Genomic DNA, 27,265 nt, shown 5'->3' on the forward strand with positions numbered 1-27,265 from the left:
CATCTAAGATGGTAGCTTGCCATCTTTCTCCACTTCCATGGTGAATTCTATGGCGGGATGTCTGGAATTGATGTGGTGTAGGAAAAGGTTCAGAGCTGGGAGGCCATGTTGGCAAATGACGAAAGTGTCATCCACATATCTCTTCCACAGAGAAGGTCTGAGGGTGGAAGTCTGGATGGCGTCTGATTCAAATTTCTCCATGAAAATATTGGCTATCACTGGTGACAAGGGGGATCCCATGGGGGTACCCTCATTTTGTTTGTAGAAGGAGCCATTCCAAGTAAAGTAGGTATTGTTGAGGCAGTGCCTAACCAGTGCAGGTGTGTCGGGGTCTAGTCCATGTTGGACCAAATTTTCAATTATTTCAATGGTATCAGGTACTGGGACCTTGGTAAACAAAGAGACCACATCGAAGCTGACAAGGATATCGTCAGGGGACAGTACAACGTCTTTGACCATAAAGACCAATTGGGCTGAGTTAAGTACTGCTGATGCGGTCTTGCCAGTGAAAGGCAGCAAGGTATCTGACAGAAAACGGGCTAGTCTATAGGTAGGGGAGTTGATCGTGGATACGATGGGTCGTAGTGGGGTGCCTTCTTTATGAATCTTGGGAAGACCATAGAATCTAGGGGGTCTTGCATTAGAAGGTTTTAGGGAGGGACGTTTAGTTGGTTCGATTAGGGAGGTCGAACTTGTGATGATCTTGTTGGTTTTTATCACTAGGCTATTGGTAGGGTCATTTTTAATTTTTGAGTAACTTCCATCGTTGAGCAGATTCTGGATTTTGTTGTTGTATGAATCTTTATCCATAATTGCGACATATCTCTGACCGAATTCGCGAGCACAAATCAGATTTGAAACACGGCAAAAAGGAATTCTTCTTCCGTAGCTGATCACTGTTACAACGCTGTGGGTGATCACGATATAATTTTCTCCGATACCAAGGTTCTTTGCAAACCCACGGGTTTTTATCAGAGATTTGTTCACGAGGCAATTCAGATCTACAAACACAGACACAATTTCAACCGAGAAGATGGTTTCAAATTAAGCAACCATTGGAAAGATGTTCTAAATCGAACTAAACATTAAACTAATTTTCAATGGTACAGTATATTTTTCAAGTAGTGGTACCCCAAACTTTCGCAGCGCTTAAAAATTCCCTTTTCACACCATCAATAGGTAAACTCCCCCCCCCCGCGCCAAACGGCAAGTGCACCCGAACGTACACCACCTCTATGCTAAGTCGGCCAATCAAATGCTATTTTTTATGCTAATTTCTTTGTCAAGGCACCTTGTTTCCTCGCACACAGCTTAAAGGTCCGCGGTCTGAGCGTGGCTGTGTTTCACTCCAGCGCTGTCCTCGGGACAGCCTGATCCCTTGACCTGATGAAGGCCGCTTGTGTTGTGGCCGAAACGTCGTGATTTTTGTTGTTTTATTTTTTACCTACGTGACTTTACCGAATAGAACCAAAGAGTATAAACAGAATGTACTTGTTTATTATATAATTAAAATTTACTTATTTAACCAGGAGAGCCACACCGAGTCGTATGATTCTTCCTGGGCAAGGTCCATTGGGTGGTTATATTCGAGGCCCATCTACAGGGGCGAATTCTCAAGACAGACTGATAAACGTTACTGTAAACGTGCCTGATTGTCTTGCGAGCCAAGGCAAATGCGTTGTTCCAAAGCCTGGAATCTGCACTGTGACAAGAACCCCGATCAGCCCAGGAACAGAGCCACGACCTCGCAGTGGTTATAAGAAGGCGTTCCGCAGATCTCAAGGGGGTACTCGCCCCCCCCCCAACCCACCAACAAATGCCTATTACTATTATAACTATTCTATTTTACCAGGTAAGGCCCATTGAGCTATGTCGGGTTTTTTTCAGAAGCAACCTGCCTGGCTATCACAAACGATAGCCCGAAGAAGTGGCTCATCATTGCGTGGGAATGTACATCAGCCAAATACTCCAAACGCTTCTTGGTTCTAAATGTGGAGGGAAAAACCGGAGGACCCAGGGAAAAATCCACGCGACCACGTGGGGAGAGCGAGAGAGAGACACAAACTCCAAATATACAGCAGCAGCAGGCGTCTGGGTCGGAATCGACCCACGACCTCCTGCATACCAGGCGAGGTAGTTAACATCTCCTAGCCACCGTGATGATGAGCGAGAGAGACACACAAACTCCAAATATACAGCAGCAGGCGTCAGGGTCGGGATAGAACCCACGACCTTGTGTATACCAGGCGAGGTAGTTAACATCTCATAGCCACCGTGATGATGATTACAGAGAGACACAGACCTCCTGAATACCAGGCGAGGTGGTTAACATCTCGTAGCCACCGTGATGATGATGAGAGAGAGAGACACAAACTCCAAATATACAGCAGCAGGCGTCAGGGACTTGATGGAACCCACGACCTCCTGTACACCAGGCGAGGTAGTTAACATCTCCTAGCCACCGCGGCGTCCAAAGGGGCCCTCCCCACAGTGGTCGAGCAGCAGCAGCACTGGAGCCGAGGGACCCGTGAAGACCACCAGCACCAAGCAGACGCAGCACGAGAAGTGTTCACTCATTGTTCATCTCTAAACATAAACAGTGGAGACGGCGGCGGCCATGACCGTGGGCGTCACCCGTTGCCAGGCGCCGCCGTTGCTAGGGCCGCGCTGAGCTCGACGAGTGTCGTGGCGAGTGTCGTGGTGAGTGTTGTGGTGAGTGTCGTGGCGAGTTGTGGTGAGTGTTGTGGTGAGAGTTGTGGTGAGTGTTGTGGTGAGTCGTGGTGAGTGTCGTGGTGAGTGTCGTGGTGAGTGCCGTGGTGAGTGTCGTGGCGAGAGTCGTGGCGAGTGTCGTGGTGAGTTGTGGTGAGTGTCGTGGTGAGTGTCGTGGTGAGTGTCGTGGCGAGTGTCGTGGTGACTTGTGGTGAGTGTTGTGGTGAGTGTTGTGGTGAGTGTTGTGGTGAGTGTCGTGGTGAGCTAGGCGAGTGTTGTGGTGAGTTGTGGTGAACTAGGCGAGTGCCGTGGTGAGTGTTGTGGTGAGTGCCGTGGTGAGCTAGGCGAGTGCCGTGGTGAGTCTCGTGGTGAGTGTTGTGGTGAGTGAGGTGGCGAGTGTCGTGGTGAGTGCCGTGGTGAGTGTCGTGGTGAGTGTTGTGGTGAGTGTCGTGGTGAGTGCCGTGGTGAGTGTCGTGGTGAGTGTTGTGGTGAGCTAGGTGAGTGTTGTGGTGAGTGTTGTGGTGAGCTAGGTGAGTGTTGTGGTGAGATAGGTGAGTGTTGTGGTGAGTGTCGTGGTGAGTGTTGTGGTGTTGTAGTGAGCTAGGCGAGTATTGTGGTGAGTGTTGTGGCGAGTGTGGTGGTGAGCGCCGTGGTGAGCGCCGTGGTGAGCGTTGTGGCGAGTGCCGTGGTGAGTGTTGTGGTGAGTGTCGTGGTGAGCTAGGAGAGTGTTGTGGCGAATGTCATGGTGAGTGCGATCCTGCCCCCCCTCCCCGCTAGCTGCCTTTGTGCGGTGCGTGGGTGAGCGAGGCGAGGGCTTTTAAACGTCTACAGTGGTCGCTGTTGTCGCCGTGCCAGCCCAGCTCGCCGCTGTGAGCCGCCACCGATCGGCAGCGCCGGGACCCTCATCCAGCAGCGGATCGATCAAGGACTTGTGAGCTGCTATTGTGTCGTCCACCATGATCACTCCACTGTTGGATGAGGGCCGCCTCCGAATCCTTTCCCTTATCGCCGCGTGTCTGTGTGTGTGTGGTGTGTGCGTGTGTGTCAGTGTGCGTGTGGTGTGTCTAAGAGGTGGGGCCTTACCATCAGCCCCACCAAAACTAAGCACCTGCCTGGGTATTTTGTACCATCGGACACTCAACCCCCACAACTCCCAATCGGTGATGGGGCAGTTGTGGAGAGAGTGGAGAGTTTCCCATACCTGGGCAGAGGCGCTTATGACCGGCTCCAGTTTAACAGCAGAGGTCTCACTCCGAATAAGTCGAGCGACCAAAGATTTGTCCATGAAGCCATCCAGATATACAAACATAGATACAACTTCCACCGAGAGGATGTTTTTTTAATTAAGCAGTCATTGGAAAGATGTCATCAACCAAGTCAAACTTTAGCTGCCTTGTAATTGTACAGCCATTTCCATTTCTTCCAGTTGGTTTCTCTCATTTTTGACAACCGCTCGCCATCGCCTCTCCGTCCCCCTAACGCCCTGCAGCATAACAAAATGCGGCTTAACTTAGCCCCCCCCCCCACGGCCCTTCCTGGCTCCTCCCCCCCCCCCTTAACCTGTATATAATCTCGGGTCTCTTAGAGCTCTTCACTTGATGCAGCTATTTTGCTGTGACGGTTTCCACCTGAAGACGGAAGCTTGTGTTGCCTCCGAAACGTCGTGATTTAATTTAGTTTTCATTTATTTTATTTTACCTACGTGACTTTACCGAAAAAAACCAAAGAGTATGAATCCTTGCAGTCACGAAAGCTTCAAATCTAGAACTGTTTGACCATACTTCACCGCGCTGGTCAATGCGGGTTAATGAAGATGGGCAGCATGGGCAGAGAACGTGGAGGAGTGGCACGGGAGTCGAGCTGCTGCTGCCCACAGCGTCCTCACGAGCCTCCTCCACAGAGGTCGATCTTGATACCGCTGGTACCGGTCATCGGCAATTCTACTCAGCTCCACATCCTCTTGCACCGTATCAGCCCATCTCTTCCCCCATCTCTTACTCCAGCCCATCTCTTCTTCCAGCCCATCTCTTCCTCCAGCCCATTTAGCCCCTTCCATCAGACCAAATAGAAACTACTTTGGGCAAGTGGCATGCGGACTACGTAACCTACACTCACACTCGCTCCCTTTGCAGAACAGAGGAAGCACATACAAACTGCGCACAGGAAGGCTCCTGAGTCGGAAATCGAACCCAGGAACTCATTGCCATGAGTATGATATCATGGGACCTTTTTTGCCAGTATTAAGTATGATAAATAAGAGGGTTTACCCTTCCTGTTTTTGTGCTGTTCGCCTTTCAGCGTTCTATGGTCTTGACACTGGTGAGACTCGACACTAAAGAAGGCTGTCTCTGCTGTAGGAATCAGTTTCATAGACAATGTATAGATCATTATATTATCAGAACACGTTTGTTTGCATGTTCACCACAAGTACGTGTGCTTAATGCACACTTGATTCATTGCAAAATGTTTGAACATATTAACACCTGTTTTATTGCCAGACAGGGTTAAACCTATTCTAATTTTGATTTGAAGTTTTTGTGACTGCAGGAATCCATACTCTTTGGTTATTTTGGTAAAGTCACGTGGGTAGAAAAATAAATACTAAATCACGACGTTGCGATCGCAACACAAGCAATCGTCATCAGGTAGAAAGATACAGCAGTAGAACTTCTGAACAAGAAAGGGCTGCTGCAACAAGAGCAGCCCTTATATAACCTCTTTCTATCTGATGACGAGTGCTTGTGTTGCGATCGAAACGTCGTGATTTATTATTTATTTTTCTACCTACTGTTTCTTTACCGAAAGAACCAAAGTGTACTATTCTAATTTTTCATGTCTGTTTTATTGTCATAAAGGGTAAAACCTATTCTTATTTTTCATAGTATGATATCAGTGTGTAAAGACAGAAACGGATGTCTGTGAGAAGATTCGCATACGTGCCCTGAAAGCAGTGAGCGTACAAATGCACGTACGTTGAAATGCAGTACAGCAATGGGATATGTCTTGCTGCAATTTCCCTCTGCCGGCCCACAATCTTTGACGTGTGAAACGTGCGTCTGAATTCGCGGCAGGGAACTTCGCCGTTTGTGCCAAACGTGGTTTGGTGGCCTCTGCGCTTGCCACATGGCGAACGTTGGAGCGATGCGCGCAGAGCAGCGAGGCAAACTCGCGCCCGAGGACGCCCGGTCACTTGGCAAGAGCCCCGTGTACGGAGTGCGGTGGCTGGACGCGTGTCTGCAAGAGACTCTCCTGCCAGGCGCGTCCTGGCACAAGGTCAGCGTGGATCTGGGTGGATGTGTGCGTATGTGTGCGCGAGCGATAGTGGAGCGGGTAACGCACTGCGCTACGAACCCGGCGACCCGAGTTCGATTGCCGCTTGCGTGAATCATTGGTGATGATTGTCTGCACCGGCCCTGGGCCTCCCCTAGATCGACTCAGCGTCAAATGAGTACCAAAGAAAATGGCGGCCGGGTGTGGTGTTGGCCACCAACCACCTCGTGTGACGTGTCATCTTTTATAGGTGCTCTCCTAACAGCACTTGCCCCAACAGTCTGTTCAGGCTTTATGGGGGATCTTTGTTTTCTCTCCCGAGCTCGGTGACCGTTCAAAAAGGCGAAGTGATTTCCCGCTCAGTTTGTTGATTCCGTTCCATCGGAAGCTGTTGGTGATGCCGGTTTGGCCGACAGCCATTCCTCGATTTGGTTTGTGCAGATCTCAACGGAGGTCTCATCAGAAGCCCTCGACACGAGGAAAAGGTCACCGGGTCAAGAGCACCACGGTCAGAGGTCACCGAATGAAGGTTAGTGCACGTCATCACGGCTGCCACCTCTGAGATAGCGAACCTCGCCGTGAAGGCGACTGTGCGATGAGTTCTGTGCGCTCGTAAAGCCGTCGACTTATTACTCGCCGTCTTTCATTAAATACGGCTGCTGGGCACAGGCCCAAAATGCCAAGCAGCCAGCAACAAGCGGCACTGTCCATGTTATAAGAGATCAAGGCATTATTAAACTCACTTATTTTCCCAGCTCACCCCACGCCCCCTTAATCTCCCGCTCATAACCGCCACCTTTACCATTGCATGGCTATCACTCATGAACCTCATTCATTTAGTCCCTTCATTGTCATTTGCTGTCATCAGTTTGGCTTTCACGTAATTCACGCACCACAGATTTGCCACCATTGCTTCCTGTCATCTATTTTATTCACAATTACATTCACATGCTGTACCATTGTTAATTTTGTGTAATGTGCCTTGGATAAGGTGCTATATAATTTATTTTAGGATAAGATTAACATGTGTCTTGAATCGAGCAAGGTTATTATTATTATTGTTATAAGAGCGTGGTGAGAGAAAAGACAATGATGATGGAAGGAGGGAATTCCAAAGCAGAGTAGTGCGAGGAAAGAAGCAGAGAGAGAATTGAGGTGACTTGCAGTGTGGTGAGTGGGTGGGTGAGTGGATGAGCGACCTGCAGTGTGGTAAGTGATGAGTGGGTGAGTGGGTGATTGTGTTGTTGTGACCTGCAGTGTGGTGAGTGGGTGGATGAGTAAGTGGGTTAGTGTGTTGCTGTATCCTGCAATGTGGTGAGTAAGTAAGTGATGAGTGGGTGAGTGGGTTAGTGGGTTGTAGTGACCTACAGTGTGGTGAGTGGGTGATTGTGTTGTTGTGACCTGCGGTGTGGTGGCACTCGTGGATGAGACGTGGATGAGACGGAACAGTCAGTCCCATTGACATGAGCCACATCTTCTCAAACTGTAGAAGTGTACCTCCAAAACCGACGCCCCGTGTGTATTTACGAGACCGTGACACGTGTGAGTACGAGGTCTCCTGATTGTGTGGAACTGCCCGCGTCGCGTGAGCTCCCCGTTGATGAGGATGAGGAGCCGTCTGCCTCATCTCTTATCCCCTCCCAGACTCCGTGGCGGCGTTCGTGGACGGCACCCGCGTTGCGGTCGCCGCCGCGGCCAGAAGGGCGATGGCGCAGGAAGCGGCGCGCCAAGGGGAGCTGGCGCGCCGCTCGGTTGGGCTGCAAGGTGAGGGATTTCGCAAGGAGGGATTCGTGGCCATTGTTACGATTTGCGGCCATTGTTACGATTCGCGGCCATTGTTACGATTCGCGGCCATTGTTACGATTTGTGGCCATTGTTACGATTCGCAGCCATTGTTACGATTCATGGCCATGGTTACGATTCGTGGCCATTATTACGATTCACAGCCATTGTTACAATTCTCAGCCATTATTATGATTCGCAGCCATTGTTACGATTTGCAGCCATTGTTACGATTCACAGCCATTGTTACGATTCACGGCCATTGTTATGATTTGCCACCATTGATACAATTCATGGCCATTGTTACGATTCACAGCCATTGTTATGATTCACAGCCATTATTAAGATTCACAGCCATTGTGAAGTGTCGAAGGCTTGCTGACAGGGGGTCATGGAACAGACCTAGGTGCTATGGATTGGCCGACTGAGATGACTGCCAGATGCACCGGCTTTACCCCCTAATCACACCAACCGCTGTGGCAGCAGTGTCCGTTGCTTACGTAAGGTGTGCTTATGTGCGACTTCCTCCGTGCGTACCAGGCAGTGCTGTGCAGTGGCCTCGTGTTGTGAAACTGGGACCCCCCTCCCTCTGCCAGGCTCCAGGAGCGAGCTGCTGGGAGAGTCTATGTGCGCCGTGCTGGGGGTCGGGCCTGAGTGCCTGGACCGAGTGTGCTCGCGACTCACGGGAAAACTCCTCCCGGCACAGCTCCGTAGAGAAATATGGTGCCGGTCTCTTGGGTTTGTGACGCGCAGGCCCATCACCCATTTTCACCCCGGGGTTGCTCGCTCGCCTCCTCGTCGCTTGTCTGTCGCCGTGCGCTACCGTCGTTGCTGTTCCCAAGAATCTCGCTAATTGATTCCTCCACCCGCGTTGAGGGACGCGGTCTCTAGCAGGCATTGTTTCATCTCATCCGTACTGTGGTCAACTGCCACCACACTGCAGGTCGCAAGGATACATTCACCCACTCATTCACTCGCTCATCCAGTCACCCGCTCACTCACTCATGTTGTAATATGGCCATGGATACTGTTCCCGTGAACTTTGCCCATTGCTTCTTCAACCTATGTTGAGGGGTGTCACGGTGGCGAGCTGTTATATACCTTGCCTGGTATACAGGAGGTTGTGGGTTCGATCCTGACACTGACACTTGCTGTATATTTGGAGTTTGCATGTTCTCCCCGTGGTGGCATGGATTTTTCTCCAGGTCCGCCGGTCTTTCCCTCCACATTTAGAAACCTGTGCTTTGAGTATTTGGCTGTTATAAATTTCCACATAAGCCACTTCGTTGAGCTATCATTTGTGGCCAGGTCGCTTCTGAAAAAGAGCTATATAGCTCAATAGTTTTAAGACGATGCGATCTCTAACAGACTCTGACTGTTGTTTTCTCATCCATCCTGTGTTCAACCACCACACACCAGTCAATGTTAAGCCTCACATCGGTTCTCTGCTGTCGCCCCTTGGTGTGGAACTCTCTATATCCCTTTGCAGATCCGCAACATCAAATGCACTCTGATTTTTAAGAAACATCTCCAGGCCTCTATCTATTTGGTCTCCGCGTCTCTGAGTTGTGCACTTGTCTGCACAATGTGCCGTGTTATAAATGTCATTTTATTATTATTAACTGAACCAGTTAATAATAATAATGAAATGGTAACCAGTTACCGGTTAACAAGCCCGGCTGTTCCACAGGGGTGCGTGCGAGGGGGAGGCGTGGGAGCAGTTCCGGCGGAAAGTGTGGCGCGGCGTGGATCAGATGGGGATGACGCACGCCACGCAATCTCCCGTCGCGCACCTCATCCGCAACACGGTGACGGAGGTGAGTGGGTGCGCACCGACGCTGCAAAATCAACAGCAGCAGCCGCCATTCGCCAATATGTGGTGGGAACGGCACCGTGGCACTTGTGCCAGGCTAGGTGCAGTTTCAGGCCATGACGTAAAGTGTGGAAGGTCATGGGACAGACCCAGGTGCCATGGGTTGACTGACTGAGATTATTGACAGATGCTCAACTCGTGCTCCCCACTGTGCCAACTCGCTGCGTTTTACCTGCCCGGCGCTCCGCTCGTTGTTGCGAGTGCCGCTCCTCCTACCTCCGCCGTTGCTGGAGGGCGACTGGCCACAACTGCCCAGTAGCCTCAAGGTGCACATGGTGCACACACACATGGACACACGAAAATCAAATGGCCTGGATCAAAACACCGGAGAGTATGCATAATTAATGAGCCAGCCGGAGCTTAATCGAGAGCGGGGCTGTTGGGGTGTGGAGGAGGCAGCGGCCGCATGTCATCGATCGCAATTCGTTCGTCTGGCGAGTCAGCAGACTGCAAGTCAAACAGTACACAGGTGATGCATCGTCGAGCGAACGTTCGCCGACGAACGTTCACTCGCCGCGTGCTCGCCTGTGCCTCCGTGTCGCCCCCCCACCCCCCATCTGCGCAGAAGCTGCGCGGGAGCGGCTGGCTGCAGCGCACGTACATCTCGGGCGATGGGCTGGCATTCACGCTCGTGTGCGACGTCCTCAACGTGCTGTACACGCACGGCCGCGTGTACGCGCCCCACCTCGTGTACCGCCTCGTGCCGCTGCACCTCGCCTTCGCATCCGGGCACCCGCACGGTGCGTGAGGGAGCGCTGGGAGCCCGACGGCCCTGAGCGCTGGGCGTCGACATCGTACCGATCAATAATGACAATGATATGTGTGTACGTATGTACGTTGAACTTCTTTCGTCACCGTACGTCATCAACCATGCTAATCGGAGGTGCCGGGGAAGGACAACAAATGAAACACAAAAAGCTGTTTCAAAGAAATGAAAGCGATGAGGAGGTTTGCCTGTAAGAAGTGTACATTCACAGTGGGCTCTTTATTCAGCCTACGCACAAGCCACACGCAGTCGTGGGGAGCTAACACCACAGTGACCCGAGCGACTGTTAGCCCGTCCCTTTATCCCCTTTTGGGTCCCTCTCGATCCTTCCCACACGTTCTCCACTTTAAGCGCGCAGTCCTATCCCAGCCGCCACCAACCGCCCTGAAGGAACTCCTTAAAATCCTCTCTGCCAACACCTCCCGCGGTTTCCCAATCGGACGCCCGCTCCATGGCCGGTTAATCGGCTTGTCTGGCTGGTGCGCGATGACCGGCGGCGTTCCTGACTGATTGTATTTTGAACGATGCGGCCATCAAATCTGCTATTTGGCTGCGGCATAGTTAAATTTAATAATAGGTATACGCCTCTCGGTGATCCTGTAATAAGGCCCCGAGAATTATATCGGAATTTATATCGTGCCCCAAAACGAAAAGCTTCAGGGCACAGTATCGAGGGGTTATTTTAGCCTAGAGGACATTTCAGTGGCAGCTGTCTTGATGCAACACAAAGTGAACGCAGCAAATGGCCTTCATAATAACGGTTTTTGGGTTAGATCGCGTTTATTTATAAATGTGTCGTAACCCTCCACCACCCGACACGGCCAATCAGCAAAAAAGTGTCACGTTGACAAAAGACAAATAATTCACTACTTTAGCCCACCGGTGTGTTGAAGAGTGAATCCACATTTACAGTTTGAGTACGACGTTTCGCTGGTAAGTACTTCCAGCATCATCGGGCAATTCGCCAGAATGGTGAAGCCCTCGCTTGCTCCCGGTTTTATATAGAGCAGCAGGGTGACGTCATCACTTAACTCATATCAGGTGCAGAGATTAGAGGCGGAGGGGTAATGTAATTATATAATCGATTAGTAATCAGTCATTGGTTATGATTAGTAATGAGTTGTAGATTAGTAATTATTTAAATCAAAATTGGCCGTGTCGGGTGGTGGAGGGTTACGACACATTTATAAATAAACGCGATCTAACCCAAAAACCGTTATTATGAATAATATTGGTCGCGAAAGCCTACGTGTTAAACCAAATGGCCATTAGGCTGTTGTTTTTCCAATGCCGGTTACATTGTATGGAGGGATTTTTTGGCTATGGGAGGAAACCGGAGAACCCCGGAGCAAACTCGTGCAGAACAGGGGGTGAACATACACACACCGCGCGCAGAAAGGCGCCCGCGTCGGCAAAATCGAACCCAGGCCCTTCATGCTGCGAGGCACGAGCGTTACCACTGCACTACCGCCGCCTTGCATGCCTAAACGCGGTCCATCTTTGGATATTCTCGCAGCTGTTCGTTCTGCACTCCCATGCAAATCAATCCGTCCCCGAGTTGTAACCGCCACATGTTCACCTCCCCCCCCCCCCCGGCTCGTCCCCCCCCACCGCAGCAGAGGCCACACTGCAGCTCGCCTTCCACCTCAACGCCCTCCTTCAGAAGCACTTCCCGGAGTGGCGACGCATCGCGGACATCGCGCAGAAAGTGGTCGCGCGGCTGCAGGAGGGCGACCCGCACCTGCACGCGCGGCTGCTGAGGCTGACGCGCGACGTGGGGGCGCCACACACGCAGGTGGGAGCGGTGCCCCGGGTGCGCACTACGCCGCTGGGTCGTGGGAACCGGTGGCGCGGCGGACGGCACGCTGCACCCGCACCGCGGTCGTAACGAAAACGAAACGTCTCAGGGGCACGGGTTTGGGGTTGGCAGCTGTCCCTTTTGAGGCGCAAGCTGAAACGCAGCGCCCAGTGGAGTGGGCTTCACGGGGAGACGTTGTCATTGGTTGTTGTTGTTTCAAAATAAGCGATTTGCGAGTTTTTCAAAATGTGGAAAATTTGGACCGTGACGCCGGCAAAAATCGGACCCGACGTCCCGTGGCAAGCATCAGCAGTTATCATCTAAACCGGTCTTGGAGTTCCCTCTAGGTCTACTCGGCCTTAAATGGGGTCCCCGGTGCAAAAGCAGCCAAGCGTGGTGCCGGCCGCACGGCTGCGGTGACGTCGCCCGAGCCACAAACCGCTTGCGAGGCTGGCGCGGACGACGTGCTACTCCGACAGAAGGAATTCCGGAGCCTCCTGGAGTGGGGCGACGACGAGGAGAAGCAGAAGGAGAACCATCCGCACACGGGCGACGGGGAGCGCGGAGACTCTGGAGGAGACGCGGTGGAGCGCAGAGACCCGCACGGCCCCCTGCCCAGCATCCTGCTCGTCTTGCGCAAGTGGATCGGAGAGGTACGCCCAATGAGCCCCTCTCTCCGCGCCTGCCGCGTGTGGAGCGGTGGCTCGCGCACGCGTCGCACCCAGCGCATATTGCCTGTGCCAATTCGTGCCTACGACACTCACCTGCCAGGTTCTCTTCTGAACCTCCAAGTAAGGTGGGAACAGGCGAGAGTGCCCCTGCAAGGGCAGGCGACAGACGGCGCGTTAAGTCTCACGGCTGGTGGACAGTACCCGACTGCGCCGCACACGCTGCACTACGCTCACAGTGGCCAGTCCTGGGCCTCCCCTAGATCGACTCGGCCTCAAATGAGTACGTACCTGGTGTGGCCTACAAACGACAGTACCAAGGAGACAAATGTGGCCTGGGTGTGGCGTTGGCCACAACACACCCCCTTGTGCACAGTGCCAGCCTCAATAGGCGCTCACTAACATAATTTGCTCCGACAGTCTGTAAAAGGCCGTGCGGGGGACCTTTGTCTTTTTTGCAGGCGTTCGTGAGCGTCCTGTCGGCACCGGCCGTGCTGCTTCTGTGGGACCAGCTGTTCCTGAGCGCGTGGGATGAGCGTGTGTTTGTGGATTCGTGCCTCGCGCTGCTGTTGCTGCTCAGGGACCAGATCATGGCGTGCGCCGACTGGAGCTCGCTCATCCAGGTCCGAGGGATGGCGCACGCGTGCGTGCGTGCGTGCGCACGTGTACCTGCGTGTGTACCGCCGCGCATGTGTGTGTATTAACGTGCCTGTGTACCTTTGTGTACACACACAGTGGCGGCCGGGCGTGGTGCTGGCCAACCCCATCCCTCATCTGCCATTCCGGCCTTCATAAGTGCTCGCTAACAGCACTGGCTCAAACAGTCTGTTAAGGCTAAACAGGGATTTTGTCTTTGTATGTTCGTGTGAGGAGTGGAGCTCGGCCAACACCAGTGACTATTATTCGAAGCGGTCCTGGGCCTACCCTAGGTCCACTCAGCCTCAAATGAGTACCTGGTGCCATGTGTGTATATCGCCACTGGGGCGGAAAAGGCGGCCGGGCGTGGTGTTGGCCGCCCACCCCATCGTGCGCCGTGTTTGCCTTTATAGGTACTCGCAAACAGCACGTGCCCCAACAGTCTGCTAAGGCTATACGGGGGATCTTTGTCTTTGTAGGCAATTGCAAGGCCGTGACTTTACCTACTTCCATGATGTATTCATGATAGTTTTAGTTTTCTCGATCATGCAAATTGCGTCGCTCACAGTCGTGGAAGAACCACAGTCGAGCGGGGGAAGGCAGCAGTTGCCAGGCGGTGAGCCGACGCTACCCACGATTGCCCAAGATCCACAGCCCTCTACATAGTAAGATGTTTTCAGCCAATGAATGAGTGGTGCATTTACATGCGGGAGCAAACCGGAACACCCGGAGAACAATCCACCGTGCGTGCGATAGGCCCAACACCCTTTTCCGTACAGAAGTGGGACATATCATATGAGCCCGCGTATTGCTGTGCAGCATCACCGTCACCACCGCCCCGGCTGCGCGTTTGTTGGAGCTGGCTCTGTGCTGCCGCTGCTCTTGCCATAGGTGCTGCTGGAGGAGACGCAGCGTCTCTACACGGTGGACGTGGCGCGGGCGTTGGCGCACCTGCGAGGAGACGGCGCCGCGCTGGCCGTGCCAGTGCTCAACCGCTGGTGCGTAATGGGCACCGGGCTGCCGCGTGCCGTTTCGGCATGGCGCCTGACGTTTCGCTCCATGAGCTCCTTCAGTGCCGCGGAGAGAAACGGAGTGCGGCAGCCCGAGGGCACGCGGGGGAGCTGCCGCGTGGCACAAGCCGTGTCCTGTACCCACGCACACGCGTCTGCATAGCCGCTTTGATCAGTCCACTGCTGGATGAGGGCCTCCCCACACCGTGCAGGCCTGGGGGGTTGTTTGACCATACTTTATCACGCTGGTCAGTGCAGGTGGACGAAGGGGGTGAGCATAGACATGGGGGCATACAAATACAGTACAGCGAAGGTTTTTGTTGTACTGCCTTCTGCTGCCCGAACCTAGCAGAGTGGGAGTCGTGTCATCACTGCATGAGTATGCATTACGAAGACAAAGATCCCCTGGACAGCCTTAAAAAGACTCCTGCACAAAAGCTGTAAGCTAGCAACTATTAAGTTATCGTATCATGCCCGCCCACCTTTGTCTCCCCAATGCTGACGTTCATACAACCATACTGACTACTCATTTAAGGCTGAGTCGGAATTGAACTCGGATCGCCAGGCTTTGTAGAGCAGTACACTAACTGCTGCACCACCTCTCTCCTCCCTCTCACAACAACAACCGCCATTCGCCACTAAGTGGCGGTGACGTCACCACGGCGCTTGTGCCAGGCTATGTGCACGTTAAGGCCACGCAAAGTGTCCAACGCTCGCTGGCAGGAGGTCACGGGAGAGATCCAGGTGCCATGGATTGACCGAGATCACTGGCTGATGCCCCCTACTGTTCCAACTTTCTGTGTTTTAGCCACCTGGCACTCCGCTCGTTGTAATTAGCCGGAATTGAACTCGGGTCGTCAGGGTTGTAGAGCAGCACGCTAACCGCTGCACCACCTCTCCCCCCCCCCTGCCCACGCACACATGCACGCGCACGCACGCATCCGCCACACATGCGTGACCCTGGCAGGCACGGCGCCCTCTCCCCGTGGGTGGCCCATGACCCGAGTGTGGCGCCGCCCACCCCGTGCCGGCCCTCTGAGCCGTTCGTCCTCCACATCGACGCCGTCCGCTACCTGCCCGATTGCGCCACCATCATCAAGGTGCGGCGAGGGCCTGCCCCGAGCAGAGGAAGTGTGTCACATGCGTGCAGGGGAAGAGGAGGTGCTGCCACGACGGAGAGAATTGACGTAGAAACGTCAGCAGGGTTGGGATGACGATCGTGCATGATGATTTCTGCAAGCCTCAATAGGTGCTCGCTAACAGCACTTATCCGAACAGTTTGCTAAAGGCTACACGGGGGTCCGTTGTGTTTTGGTGGGGGGGGGCTGAGACGGAGGTTTCTTTCGATCCGAAACGAAATATTTTGGGATCGCCTGAAACACAATGCCGAGGCCCGATCTTCAGATCCTCTCGGGTGAATGCGAACGTGGCGAGAGCGCACCCCCCGCGATGGCATCGGCGGATCTGGCCACGGCGGCGTCTCGACCTCTCTTTCGCCAGATTCTGAATCTGCAGCCGCATCGGGTGAACTCGCTTTGTCGCCGAGCGCCGCCACCTTCGCCGCGATCGCGCTCGCTCGCCTCGGAGAGCCCAGCAGCGCTCCGCACAACGTCGAGCGCTAGCCTCGCGTGCGCTCCGCGAGCGCGCAGGTGACGGGCCGCGTGGTGAAGTCGGGCTTGGAGGGACTGGAGGACATCATGGCCGTGCCAGAGTTGGACAGCCTGGCGCGGAGCCCGCACTTCTCGGAGCGCGTCCCGGTCCCCGCGGGGAGCGACGCGCGCGTGCACGACGACGCGCTGCTGCTGCTGCGCGTCTACACGCTGGAGAGGGACTCGCGGCGCGCCGTCGTCATCGGTGCGCAGCCCGAACCGTGGCCCGAGATCCCTTCATGAGCGAAATGAGGGCTCCGCCTCGTCCACCTTTATGGGATAGCGCGTTTCCCCCTTGCACGTGCGGGTTTTCCCCCAGTGCGCCGGTTTCCTGCTGCCTGTAAGCACTCATTAATTGACTGAAAACATCTTGATTTATATGGGACTGCAGAGCTTGGGCAATTGTTCACAGCGTGGCTGCTGCTGCCTTCCCGACCATCTGTGGTTCCACCTCTTGGCACCTCTGAGCCGTTCTCTGTCTCCGAGAGCGAGCGACAGCAGTGCAGTGGTGACAGTGGCGGCGGCGCAGTTTTTCAAGGTGAAATTCCATCTTTCAAAAAAGCCACGGATATTTCGTTCATGAGGGTAGGAGCTGAGTACTGAGAGCAGCCGCTCACCCGCAACACTCTGAAAATGAGGATTCCACCTCGTCTGGTGTACAGGAGGTTGTGGGTTCAATTCCTACAACCCCAAGGTTGTGTGGATATTTCTCCTGGTCTACCGATTTTTCCCTCCGCTGATTATTTGGCCGCTATACATTTACACGTGATGAGCCACGTCGTTGAGCTATCATTTGTGGCCAGGTCACTTTTGAAAAAGAGCTACATAGCTCAGTGAGCCTTACCTGGTGATAATAGTTTAAGCACTTTAACAAACATCCGGACGGTGTGGCGCGTGCTCCCGTGCATCTGCGTGTCCGCGTCGTCTCCAGGTAACGTTCTATTCAGGCTGTTCCGGAGCGACGGATGTCTCAAGAGCGGCGGGCACCAGCTGAGGCTGTGGGCGGGGATGCCCGATCCCGGGGACTCGGCTCCGCTGAACGAGCACTCGCTCGTCCATCACCCACTAGTGCCGGCGTGCACCATCCTCATCCGCTTGCTGCCGCTCACTCTGGTAGGGGTCCTCAGCAAGCGGCTTCTGCACGGCGTGGCCGCTTGCCAGGTTTAGGCTACGTAGCGGCAGAGTTGAGTTGATTTTGTGCAAAGTGGCTGAGAGCTAAAACTATATAAGTATTTTTTTATGTTTTAAAAACACGCTTTAATTAAATGTACCGTACTAGTAATGGAAGAACTCCAAGACTCCAGGAAGTCGCCCCAAAGCTTGCCATAACGTAAGAGACCATGGTGATTTATAGCCAACGTCAGTTGAGCGTGGACAATTAGACCCAAGCCGAAACATAACATATAAAAAATGTTTGAAAATATATATTTTTTATGTTTAATGATAGAATATAGTATTGTCATCAGTATGACATAAGTATACCAAGTTTGCAGTCGATGCCACATTGGGAAGTGGGTTAACATTGAGTTACAAGATTTGAGGATACAACAACAGACAGAGTGAGTTAATAAAAAGTGTGTAATAAAAACTAAACGAAACTTTTTATTTTACCAGGTAAAGCCTACTGAGCTATGTATTTCTTTTTTAAAAGGAGACCTGGCCACAAATGATAGCTCGACGACGAAGTGTCTTATCACGTGGAAAGTTATTTCAGCCAAATAAGAGCGTGTTGATTCTAAATATGGAGGGGAAAACCGGAGGTCCCCGAGAAAAATGCACGCGACCACGGGGAGAGAGAGATCTGCAAACTCGGCAATGTCTCCTGCCCCCCGCCAAACGCCCCCCCCCACCCCTCATCAGGAGCCGAGGCCCCGGCCCTCATACGAGACAGGGTTCTACTTGACGGAGGGGGCCCGCCCCTCCCCCTCGGAGATCAACATCATAGGCTCCTACAGCAGAGACGACGCGGGCTCCCCCCGCACCGTGCGGGACTGGCTCTCCGTGCTGCACCCCGGTGGTACGCCGTCACATTGTCACGTCATCACACCATCACACTGTCATGCCGTCACGCCGTCACGCCGTCACACCGTCACGTCATCACGTCATCACATCGTCACGCCGTTTCACCATCACATCGTCATGCTGTCACGCCGTCACACCGTCACGTCATCACATCGTCACGCCGTTTCACCATCACACCGTCACGTCATCACATCATCATATCGTCACGCCGTTTCACCATCACACCGTCACGCCGTCACACCGTCACGTCGTCACATCATCACATCGTCACGCCGTTTCACCATCACACCGTCACGCCGTCACACCGTCACGTCGTCACATCATCACATCGTCACGCCGTTACACCGTCACATCATCACATCGTCACGCCGTTACACCGTCACATCATCACATCGTCACGCCATCACACCGTCACATCATCACATCGTCACGCCGTCACACCGTCACACCGTCACATCGTTACATGGTGACACCATTACATCATCACACCGTCACATCATCACGTCACCACGCCGTCACATCACCATCCTGCCACGCCACCACACCACCAGGCTGTCACGCCACCACGTGTTTGGGTTTTCCCGTGTGGTGTTTGGCACAATGTCGGACGTTTCGCTCCACAGGCTGAAAACTTCAGGAAGTGAATTTGTTCGTAGCTGCACTGCGCTACGAACCCGGCAACCTAAGTTCGATTCCCGCTCACCGCCAACATCAATGACAAATATCAGAACCGGTCCTGTGCCTCCCCTAGGTCAACTCAGCATTAAATGAGTACCTGATTTCAGTGTGTAAATAGGAGCAATGGAGAGACAAAAGCGGCTGGCCGGGGCGTGGTGACTGCTCCACCACATCGTGTGCCATGCCGGGCCTCCGCAGGTGCTCGCTAACGAACACCAACACCTTGCGGAGACTACACGGGGAATCTGTGTGTGTGTGTGTGTGCGTTGCAGAGCTGCCTACGGACTGGCGCAGCATCTACCTGGAGCTGCTGGACGCACGGCGGGCGCTGCCCCCGGGATGCCCGGCGCCGCACCTGAGCCCGCTGAGGGCCGTGCGGTACCGGCAGCGCACCGGCGTTTGCGTCAGCGTCACGGACGCCAGCGTCACATCACGTACCCGGCGCACACGTGCAGACACAAAGCCCGCCCGTGTAACCTTTAGTGCTGTTTTTTGTACGCCGCACCGGGTGCTCGTTTGAGGTTGAGCCGACCTAGCGGAGGCCCAGGACTGGTTCACATATTCGCCACTGTTACTGGGTCACGAGCTTGGGTCGCCGAGTTTGTAGCGCAGTACGCCGACCGCTGAACTACCGCTCCCCGTGCACAAAGACGCACACGCGCACACACGCACACACGCACATGCGAACAACAACAACAATCGCAGTTCGCCTGGTCGATTACTTTTGAACTGGCCACAACCACCTGTCATATCATCCCTTTGCCTTGCGATGGCGTCCGTCAGGACTCGGTCTCGTCCTACTCACCGGCCCCCATCGGTAACAACTGTTGGCCGGTTCGAACAGGGCAATGATTTTATCGCTGCACACATCTCACCCCTGCGTGTTGTTGCATTGCTCGCGAGCCAGGCGGCTGCCCGTACCATTACGTACGGGTGTTGGCAAACATATTGCCGGGTGCCGAACTGGACACGCGCGCCGATGAGGTGCGCGACGCCGTCAAGGAGATCGTGATCGCGAGCCGTTTGAACCTCGTCAACTGCGGCACTCTGAGCGGGGAGCTGGAAAACTGTAAGGTGCGTGATGCGAGTGGAGGCCGGGTGGCCCGAGGGTTCAGAGCGCTGAGCCGGCACCGCTGAGGTCCCTCAGCCGCTGCCTGTGATTAAATCTCAAGTGCAATGAGTTGATGGTCTCAGCCTGGTCACGAGTGACTCATGTAAGAGACCCATAGACTCACATAGAGACCCACAAACTCGCATAGAGACCCACAGACTCGCATAATGACCCATAGACTCGATGAATCATCCTCTTGACGTGTGCTGCGTGCGTGATTCGTGTTGTGCTGCGTATGCCGCGGGTGCCGGATGCGTCTTAAGCCGCCGACGCGTCAGCGACGCGCGATGGCATCGGCGGATCTGGCCACGGCGACGTCTCGATCTCTCTTGCCAGATTCTGAATCTGCAGCCGGATCGGGCGAACTCGCTGCTGCTCAGGGTGTTCGGCCGGCACGACGACGACGGTGAAAATTCGGAATTTGCCGACGTGAGCGGCGCGGACTCCAAAGGGAGCAGCTCGTCGCCGCAGCTGGGCTGGGGAGTGCTGCCCCTTTTCCACGGGTAACCCAGAAGTGTTAGGGGTGTCCTGGGCCCTGTGATCATGGAGTTCCCTGTCCCATAGTCGATCTCTAACTCAGCGGAACGAGGGTCCTGTAATCACAGAATTCCCTATCCCACAGCTGCCGCCTATCCATAACAGTTTCTCTGTGACCATTTATCAAATATAAGCATTGCACATTATTATCCTACAGTCTATAAAACTCTTAAAAGGATTTTATCCATCAAGATGTGGGTTTCTGAATTCAACTGAATTATTGAGGGCATTGGTATACATTTAATTTTCTGCCTAAAGATGGTCCACTGAGCTGGAAAGTGGGTTTTGTGTGTCTTTAGTAATTAGATCTTTGGAAAAATTGACATTCTTTGTTTGAATTATTCTATGTTCCAGGCCATATGTGAGGACAGGAAAACATCACATTCTGCTGTTTGAAGGGGCTCCAGATGAGGTAACGCTGACCGATTCACTCCACACACACCGCACGTATCAGCACACTGTGCAAGTTGTTGTAGTTATTACTCAGCTCCGACCCCACACTCAAACCTTTCACCTAGTCCACCGCTCGTCGATCACCGAATCTACGGCCGTCCAACATGCCTGAAGCTTTTATGAGAACCAGGATTTGTCGCCGGGAGGAACAAATAGGAGGCCACTCGCTGTGCGCAGTGGCGCTAGCGGTTTGGTGTGGGCACTGCTATGCAAAAAAAAAGTGGCGCCTGGGGCTGGAAGCTCACCGTGCGTTCTGGGTCGACCCTCCCAGATGTGTAGATCGCCGGCGAGGCAAGCAGTGGATGCACTTCTCACGCGAGGGGATTTCACGTGCGCGGGGGTCGGCCGGTGAAGCGCGCGGAGCGTCCGCCCCTCCCTGACTCGCGCCTTCGATTGTCGTCAGAACGTCGCGGCACTGCTGACCCGGGGTGGGGACGTCGCCTCCGCCCTGCGGGAGGCAGAGGAGAAGCAGTGGACTCGGCGAGCGAAGCTCTGCACTGGCCTCACCATGGAGCTGTGGGACGGACATTACCTGGAGTCCGAGAGGGAGTCGCTCATGGTAACTTTAACGATTCCAAAACAACGTCCCTTGTCAGGCGGCGGGGGTGGCAGGTGGCGCAGTGGTAACGCTCGAGGCTCACAGCAGGAAGCACCTGGGTTCGATTCCCGTTCACGGCCAACACCAGCGATATCTGAACCAGTCCTGGGGCTCCCCTAGGTCGATTAAGTACCTGGTGCGATAGTAAACATTATCACTGGGGAGGTATTATCACCGGGTGTGGTGCTGGCCTTCAGACGTGCACGTGAACACCTCTTGCCCCAACAGTCTGTTAAGGCTAGATGGGGAATCTTGGTCTTCGTGACTGGGCTGTAAACGGTAGATTGTCTGTCCGCCAACAGAACTGGGCCTCCAAGTATCAGGCGGAACACGGAGAAGAGCGACCGTAGCCTTCCTGTTTGTCGCCGTACGCGAGGCTCCGCTCGTGAGACGACGGAGACTTGGACGCGTCACACCCTCGGCCGGCCGGCCGGCTCCCCCTCGCCGAATCCGCGACGGTGACCGTAGGCATCGACGGCACGCGGACACTGCGGCAGTCTGCTTGGTGTCCGCTACTCGGCCGACTTGATGATGCCAGCTCGTGCTCCGGTTAAGAACGCTCAACAGGGCAGACCTCATGACGGATGTCAGCGATGGCTCTCGTTAAATTGGATTCCTCCCACCGCCTTTGTCCGCCCAGGGGCATAAATGGGAACTACCGCAGTTAGTCGATCGGTGGGTATTGGGTGTGGGTACTCCTAACTCATCTCCCAAGACGTTACTGGGCCAGCATGGACGAGTGGGCCAAAATTCACTCGAGAGATGGGCCCTCTAAAGCTGCCTCAGTGGAGGCCCTTCTGTCAGCAGTGGCGTGAGAAAATAGTCCCAGGGCCGTGGCTCTACCACTGCAGCCTTCTGCCCGTGGCTGTGTTAAAGATGCCCAGACTGCTCACGATTCCTGTGTCAAGAGCGGCTGATGCACAATCACTCCAAGCCTTCATTGGTCGCATCTAAAACCCAAGCGCAACGTTCACTCCGTGCATCTGCTGTCTTAAAATTAATTCAGTGTATTACTGTTTTTCACTACCATTTTATATGCTGATCATCGGTTCGTGTGAAAGTGCCAGTGGTGGAAATTCCTCATTCCGATGGCGGGGAGCGAGTCTACCCATAGTATAGCCGCTGTTGACTTCCCCACAAAGTGGAACTCATTTAATCCACCTCGGAGGGAGTAATTACAGATTGTCAACCCACTGACCAGGATTTGAACTTCGGATTGCGAGCCTCTCGCTCTGCAGGTGAGCCACCCGGCCAGATTTTTGTTACTTTTTTGTGCTGAGTGGATTCTTACGTCGCAGGGTCGTGAGAGCCGGCAGGGGCTTGGGGAGGCCTTCATCCGACAATGTCTTGGCCATGGCTGATGATCGTGATGATGACGATGAAGCTGATTTTGTGGAGTTTTAGCATTGTGTAATTGTTTTGTACGTATGTATGTTGAACTTATTTCGCCCCGTACGTAGCCAACCGTGCTAAGAGGAGGTTTTGCTTTGACTAAAATTTAACTTTCTCTTAAATACATGTAAAAACCATGAAATGTTTGGCAATACATTTGTTGAAGTCTCAAGCTTGGATGATAATGCTTTAAGTTAATGCTACTGCCAGTTTTGGCTGCGATTGGGAGTCTGGGTTTGGACTCTGGGTTTGGACTCTGGGTTTGAAGTCTGCACTTGGAGTCTGGGATTGGAGTCTGGGTTTGGAGTCTGGGTTTGAAGTCTGCATTTGGAGTCTGGGTTTGGAGTCTGGGTTTGGAGTCTGAGTTTGGAGTCTGGGTTTGGAGTCTGGGTTTGGAGTCTAAGTTTGGAGTCTGGGTTTGGACTCTGGGTTTGGAGTCTGAGTTTGGAGTCTGGGTTTGGAGTCTGGGTTTGGAGTCTGGGTTTGGAGTCAGAGTTTGGAGTCTGGGTTTGGAGTCAGAGTTTGGACTCTGGGTTTGGAGTCTGGGTTTGGAGTCTGAGTTTGGAGTCTGGGTTTGGACTCTGGGTTTGGAGTCTGAGTTTGGAGTCTGGGTTTGGAGTCTGGGTTTGGAGTCTGGGTTTGGAGTATGCGTATGCTATCGTGGTTGTGCTGCCGTACAGCTCTCCCACATGCGTTCAGGTCCTGCTGCTCAATGTCCAACGTTTGTTACCGCACCGCTTTGTTACCTTACAAATTTCACCCTGGTCACCTTCAGTTATAATGAACACAAATTCAGACTCTTCTGCAGTCTCACTGGTAGGCCTCGGCAAGGTAAAGTAATTTACCCTTTTTACAGGGTAAAAGGGTAAAGGTAAAGGGTAAAGGTGTCGACATGCCAAGGGGTAAGGTAACGGGTAGGGTTAAGGTAGCTCGAAAGAATTACCCAGTAGGGTAAAGGTCGCGCGAAGTATTACCCGGTAAACACCGTATTTTCCTGCATAGACAGTGAGGGAAAAAAGTATTTGATCCCCTGCTGATTTTGTACGTTTGCCCACTGACAAAGAAATGATCAGTCTATCATTTTAATGGTAGGTTTATTTGAAGTGAGAGACAGAATAACAACAAAAAAATCCAGAAAAACGCAGTCAAAAATGTTATAAATTGATTTGCATTTTAATGAGGGAAATAAGTATTTGACCCCTCTGCAAAACATGACTTAGTACTTGGTGGCAAAACCCTTGTTGGCAATCACAGAGGTCAGACGTTTCTTGTAGTTGGCCACCAGGTTTGCACACATCTCAGGAGGGATTTTGTCCCACTCCTCTTTGCAGATCTTCTCCAAGTCATTAAGGTTTCGAGGCTGACGTTTGGCAACTCGAACCTTCAGCTCCCTCCACAGATTTTCTATGGGATTAAGGTCTGGAGACTGACTAGGCCACTCCAGGACCTTAATGTGCTTCTTCTTGAGCCACTCCTTTGTTGCCTTGGCCGTGTGTTTTGGGTCATTGTCATGCTGGAATACCCATCCACTACCCATTTTCAATGGCCTGGCTGAGGGAAGGAGGTTCTCACCCAAGATTTGATGGTACATTGCCCCGTTCATCGTCCCTTTGATGCTGTGAAGTTGTTCTGTCCCCTTAGCAGAAAAACACCCCCAAAGCATGTTTCCACCTCCATGTTTGACGGTGGGGATGGTGTTCTTGGGGTCATAGGCAGCATTCCTTCTCCTCCAAACACGGCGAGTTGAGTTGATGCCAAAGAGCTCCATTTTGGTCTCATCTGACCACAACACTTTCACCCAGTTGTCCTCTGAAGCATTCAGATGTTCATTGGCAAACTTCAGACGGGCATGTATATGTGCTTTCTTGAGCAGGGGAACCTTGCGGGTGCTGCAGGATTTCAGTCCTTCACGGCGTAGTGTGTTACCAATTGTTTTCTTGGTGACTCTGGTCTCAGCTGCCTTGAGATCATTGCCAAGATCCTCCCGTGTAGTTCTGGGCTGATTCCTCACCGTTCTCATGATCATTGCAACTCCACGAGGTGAGATCTTGCATGGAGCCCCAGGCCGAGGGAGGTTGACAGTTCTTTTGTGTTTCTTCCATTTGCGAATAATCGCACCAACCGTTGTCACCTTCTCACCAAGCTGCTTGGCAATGGTCTTGTAGCCCATTCCAGCCTTGTGTAGGTCTACAATCTTGTCCCTGACATCCTTGGAGAGCTCTTTGGTCTTGGCCATGGTGGAGAGTTTGGAATCTGATTGATTGATTGCTTCTGTGGATAGGTGTCTTTTATACAGGTAACAAACTGAGATTAGGAGCACTCCCTTTAAGAGTGTGCTCCTAATCTCAGCTCGTTACCTGTATCAAAGACACCTGGGAGCCAGAAATCTTTCTGATTGAGAGGGGGTCAAATACTTATTTCCCTCATTAAAATGCAAATAAATTTATAACAATTTTGACATGCGTTTTTCTGGATTTGTTGTTGTTATTCTGTCTCTCACTGTTCAAATAAACCTACCATTAAAATTATAGACTGATCATTTCTTCGTCAGTGGGCAACCGTACAAAATCAGCAGGGGATCAAATACTTTTTTCCCTCACTGTAGCCCGCATACGCATATACCCCGCAAAAATAGCGTTTTGTGTAAAACAAATTTCAGATAGCCCGCACCTCCATATATCCCACATGCATTCATATCTTGAACGTCGTTACCGCAGCTTAATTCCATCATATTAATACAAAGTTTACATTTGTAATACATTCACTAGGGGCCGTCCATAAATGACGTCACGCGATTTTGGACGATTTTTGACCCCCCCCCCCCCTCGTCATACAGCGTCTCAAAAAGTCAGACCCCTCCCCTCAAATATGACGTCACAAAGCTCTGCCCCCCCCCCCAGGTGCGTGACGTCATTTATGGACGGCCCCCTATCAATTGTTAACATTAAAATCATAACGTGCACAAAGAAAACAAACTAACCGGAAACGAGTGAACTTATAACAGTAAATAAGTAACAAAAGTAAATATCCAATAAATAAATAACATAACTGGTAGATAAGTAAGCGTACTGTTTGGCTTACCAGCATTCTACCTCATCATATTACAGCTACTGGACCGGTAGTTACCCCTGTACAGTTTTAGCACTGATAGATTGCGCACTGCGCAGACAATAACGGCACTACGGTAACGCCATTGCCTCCTGGCAACAAAGGCATTGGAAGTTTGAAACAAAGCTCATGGTCGCGACTGTATAGTGCTCAGCCAATAGCAGCGGCCTAAGGGACTCAGAAATTATGATTCCGCGTCTTGTAGACGCTTGTTAAGGCCCTTCCCATTGTGCAATCCATAGCCTCAGCTGAAACTTTCGCACCCCCCTACAGCCACTGAAAGTATTACGGTAAACAAAGTGCGCCCACTTCAAACATTGTCGTTTCATTGTACAAACAATTATAATCATTTAGAACGTGATAACATGTACAATTTTAGTGTGAGTGGTTTATTCAGCAGTGCTTTAGTCAAAGGTAAGTGTTGCATAGTGGATAGCCCTACCATGAAAAAATTAAACGAGTTAGGGTTAGTTATTACCCGGTAATCGGGTAATTTGTATGGGGTAAGTGTAAAAGGTAGGGTAAAGGTAGGCTCGTTGCTTTTACCTTACCTTGCCGAGGCCTACTCACTGGTGTATAACACTAACCAATTTGTTCATTCACAATGAACATGTGATCGAGTGAACTGGTGATCCTGTCTACGATGTTTTTATCTTGTCAAATCAGGCCATATATACACTCAGAGCTTCATCTCTCACTCGATATTTTCAGGAACCCTGCTAGGCTGGAATTGTAGCAAGGCTTTATTGTAGCAAGGCTTTATTGTAGCAAGGCTTTATCGGCATAAGGCACTGCCACGACAGCACAAGGCGACGCCTATCCAGAACAGAAAAGTCAAAATGATTTTTTCCTGCTCAAGTGGCTGCTGAAGCATCGGTGCTATCTCCCGTTCACAGCCCCTGAGCCAGTGGTGGAAATTCCACATTCCTATAACAGGAGGCGAGTCTCCCCAGAGGACAACCATCAGTGTTGACTTCCCCACAAAGTGGCACTCATGTTATCGAGCCCTGGGGTGGAGATGATGACAATAATGATGTGCGGAGTCAACCCACCCCTACCAGAATTTGAACTCGTGACCGCTGAGTCACCTGGCTCGGAGCCGGGGTTCCGGACTGGTGGTGGCCGAACAGAATCGCAGCGTGTGTGTGAGTGCGCAGTGGATCAGTCGGGAGTTGTGGTGCAGCAGTTAGCACTACGCAGCGCTA

At 52.5% G+C, this 27,265-nt stretch overlaps 1 protein-coding gene across 4 annotated transcripts; it reads left to right on the forward strand.

The window, feature by feature from the left end:
* Nucleotides 1-2,568: 2,568 nt before the first annotated feature.
* On the forward strand, nucleotides 2,569-25,412 carry LOC116953889 (uncharacterized). Of its 4 annotated transcripts, none has more exons than XM_032974178.2 (21): nucleotides 2,569-2,700; nucleotides 5,781-5,982; nucleotides 6,421-6,508; nucleotides 7,624-7,743; nucleotides 8,358-8,499; nucleotides 9,452-9,578; nucleotides 10,200-10,374; nucleotides 12,017-12,195; nucleotides 12,678-12,851; nucleotides 13,328-13,489; nucleotides 14,394-14,500; nucleotides 15,480-15,612; nucleotides 16,162-16,366; nucleotides 17,093-17,274; nucleotides 18,022-18,178; nucleotides 19,134-19,295; nucleotides 19,769-19,935; nucleotides 20,309-20,475; nucleotides 20,864-20,921; nucleotides 21,366-21,521; nucleotides 21,863-25,412. In XM_032974178.2, exons 2-21 carry the CDS (start codon nucleotides 5,833-5,835, stop codon nucleotides 21,908-21,910), a joined length of 2,859 nt encoding a protein of 952 aa, XP_032830069.1. In that variant the 5' UTR covers nucleotides 2,569-2,700; nucleotides 5,781-5,832; the 3' UTR covers nucleotides 21,911-25,412. The 4 variants fall into 4 exon arrangements, with proteins under 4 accessions (XP_032830069.1, XP_032830068.1, XP_032830070.1 ...); XM_032974177.2 differs by lacking the exon at nucleotides 2,569-2,700 and adding an exon at nucleotides 2,707-3,640; XM_032974179.2 differs by lacking the exon at nucleotides 2,569-2,700 and adding an exon at nucleotides 2,707-3,640 and having other exon boundaries at nucleotides 12,020-12,195.
* Nucleotides 25,413-27,265: the final 1,853 nt, after the last annotated feature.

Source organism: Petromyzon marinus, chromosome 53, assembly GCF_048934315.1.
Source record: "Petromyzon marinus isolate PM22_M1 ecotype Great Lakes invasive population chromosome 53, UKy_Petmar_22M1.pri1.0, whole genome shotgun sequence".
Classification (NCBI taxonomy): Eukaryota; Metazoa; Chordata; class Hyperoartia; order Petromyzontiformes; family Petromyzontidae; genus Petromyzon; species Petromyzon marinus.

Excerpts from the sequence above, each read along its gene's own strand:
- LOC116953889 (XM_032974178.2), top strand. The coding sequence starts at position 5,833 with ATGGCGAACGTTGGAGCGATGCGCGCAGAGCAGCGAGGCAAACTCGCG. Across the intron at positions 13,490-14,393 it reads ACTGGAGCTCGCTCATCCAG|GTGCTGCTGGAGGAGACGCA; the intron begins GTCCGAGGGATG and ends CTCTTGCCATAG. Across the intron at positions 19,296-19,768 it reads GGACGCCAGCGTCACATCAC|GCGGCTGCCCGTACCATTAC; the intron begins GTACCCGGCGCA and ends CTCGCGAGCCAG.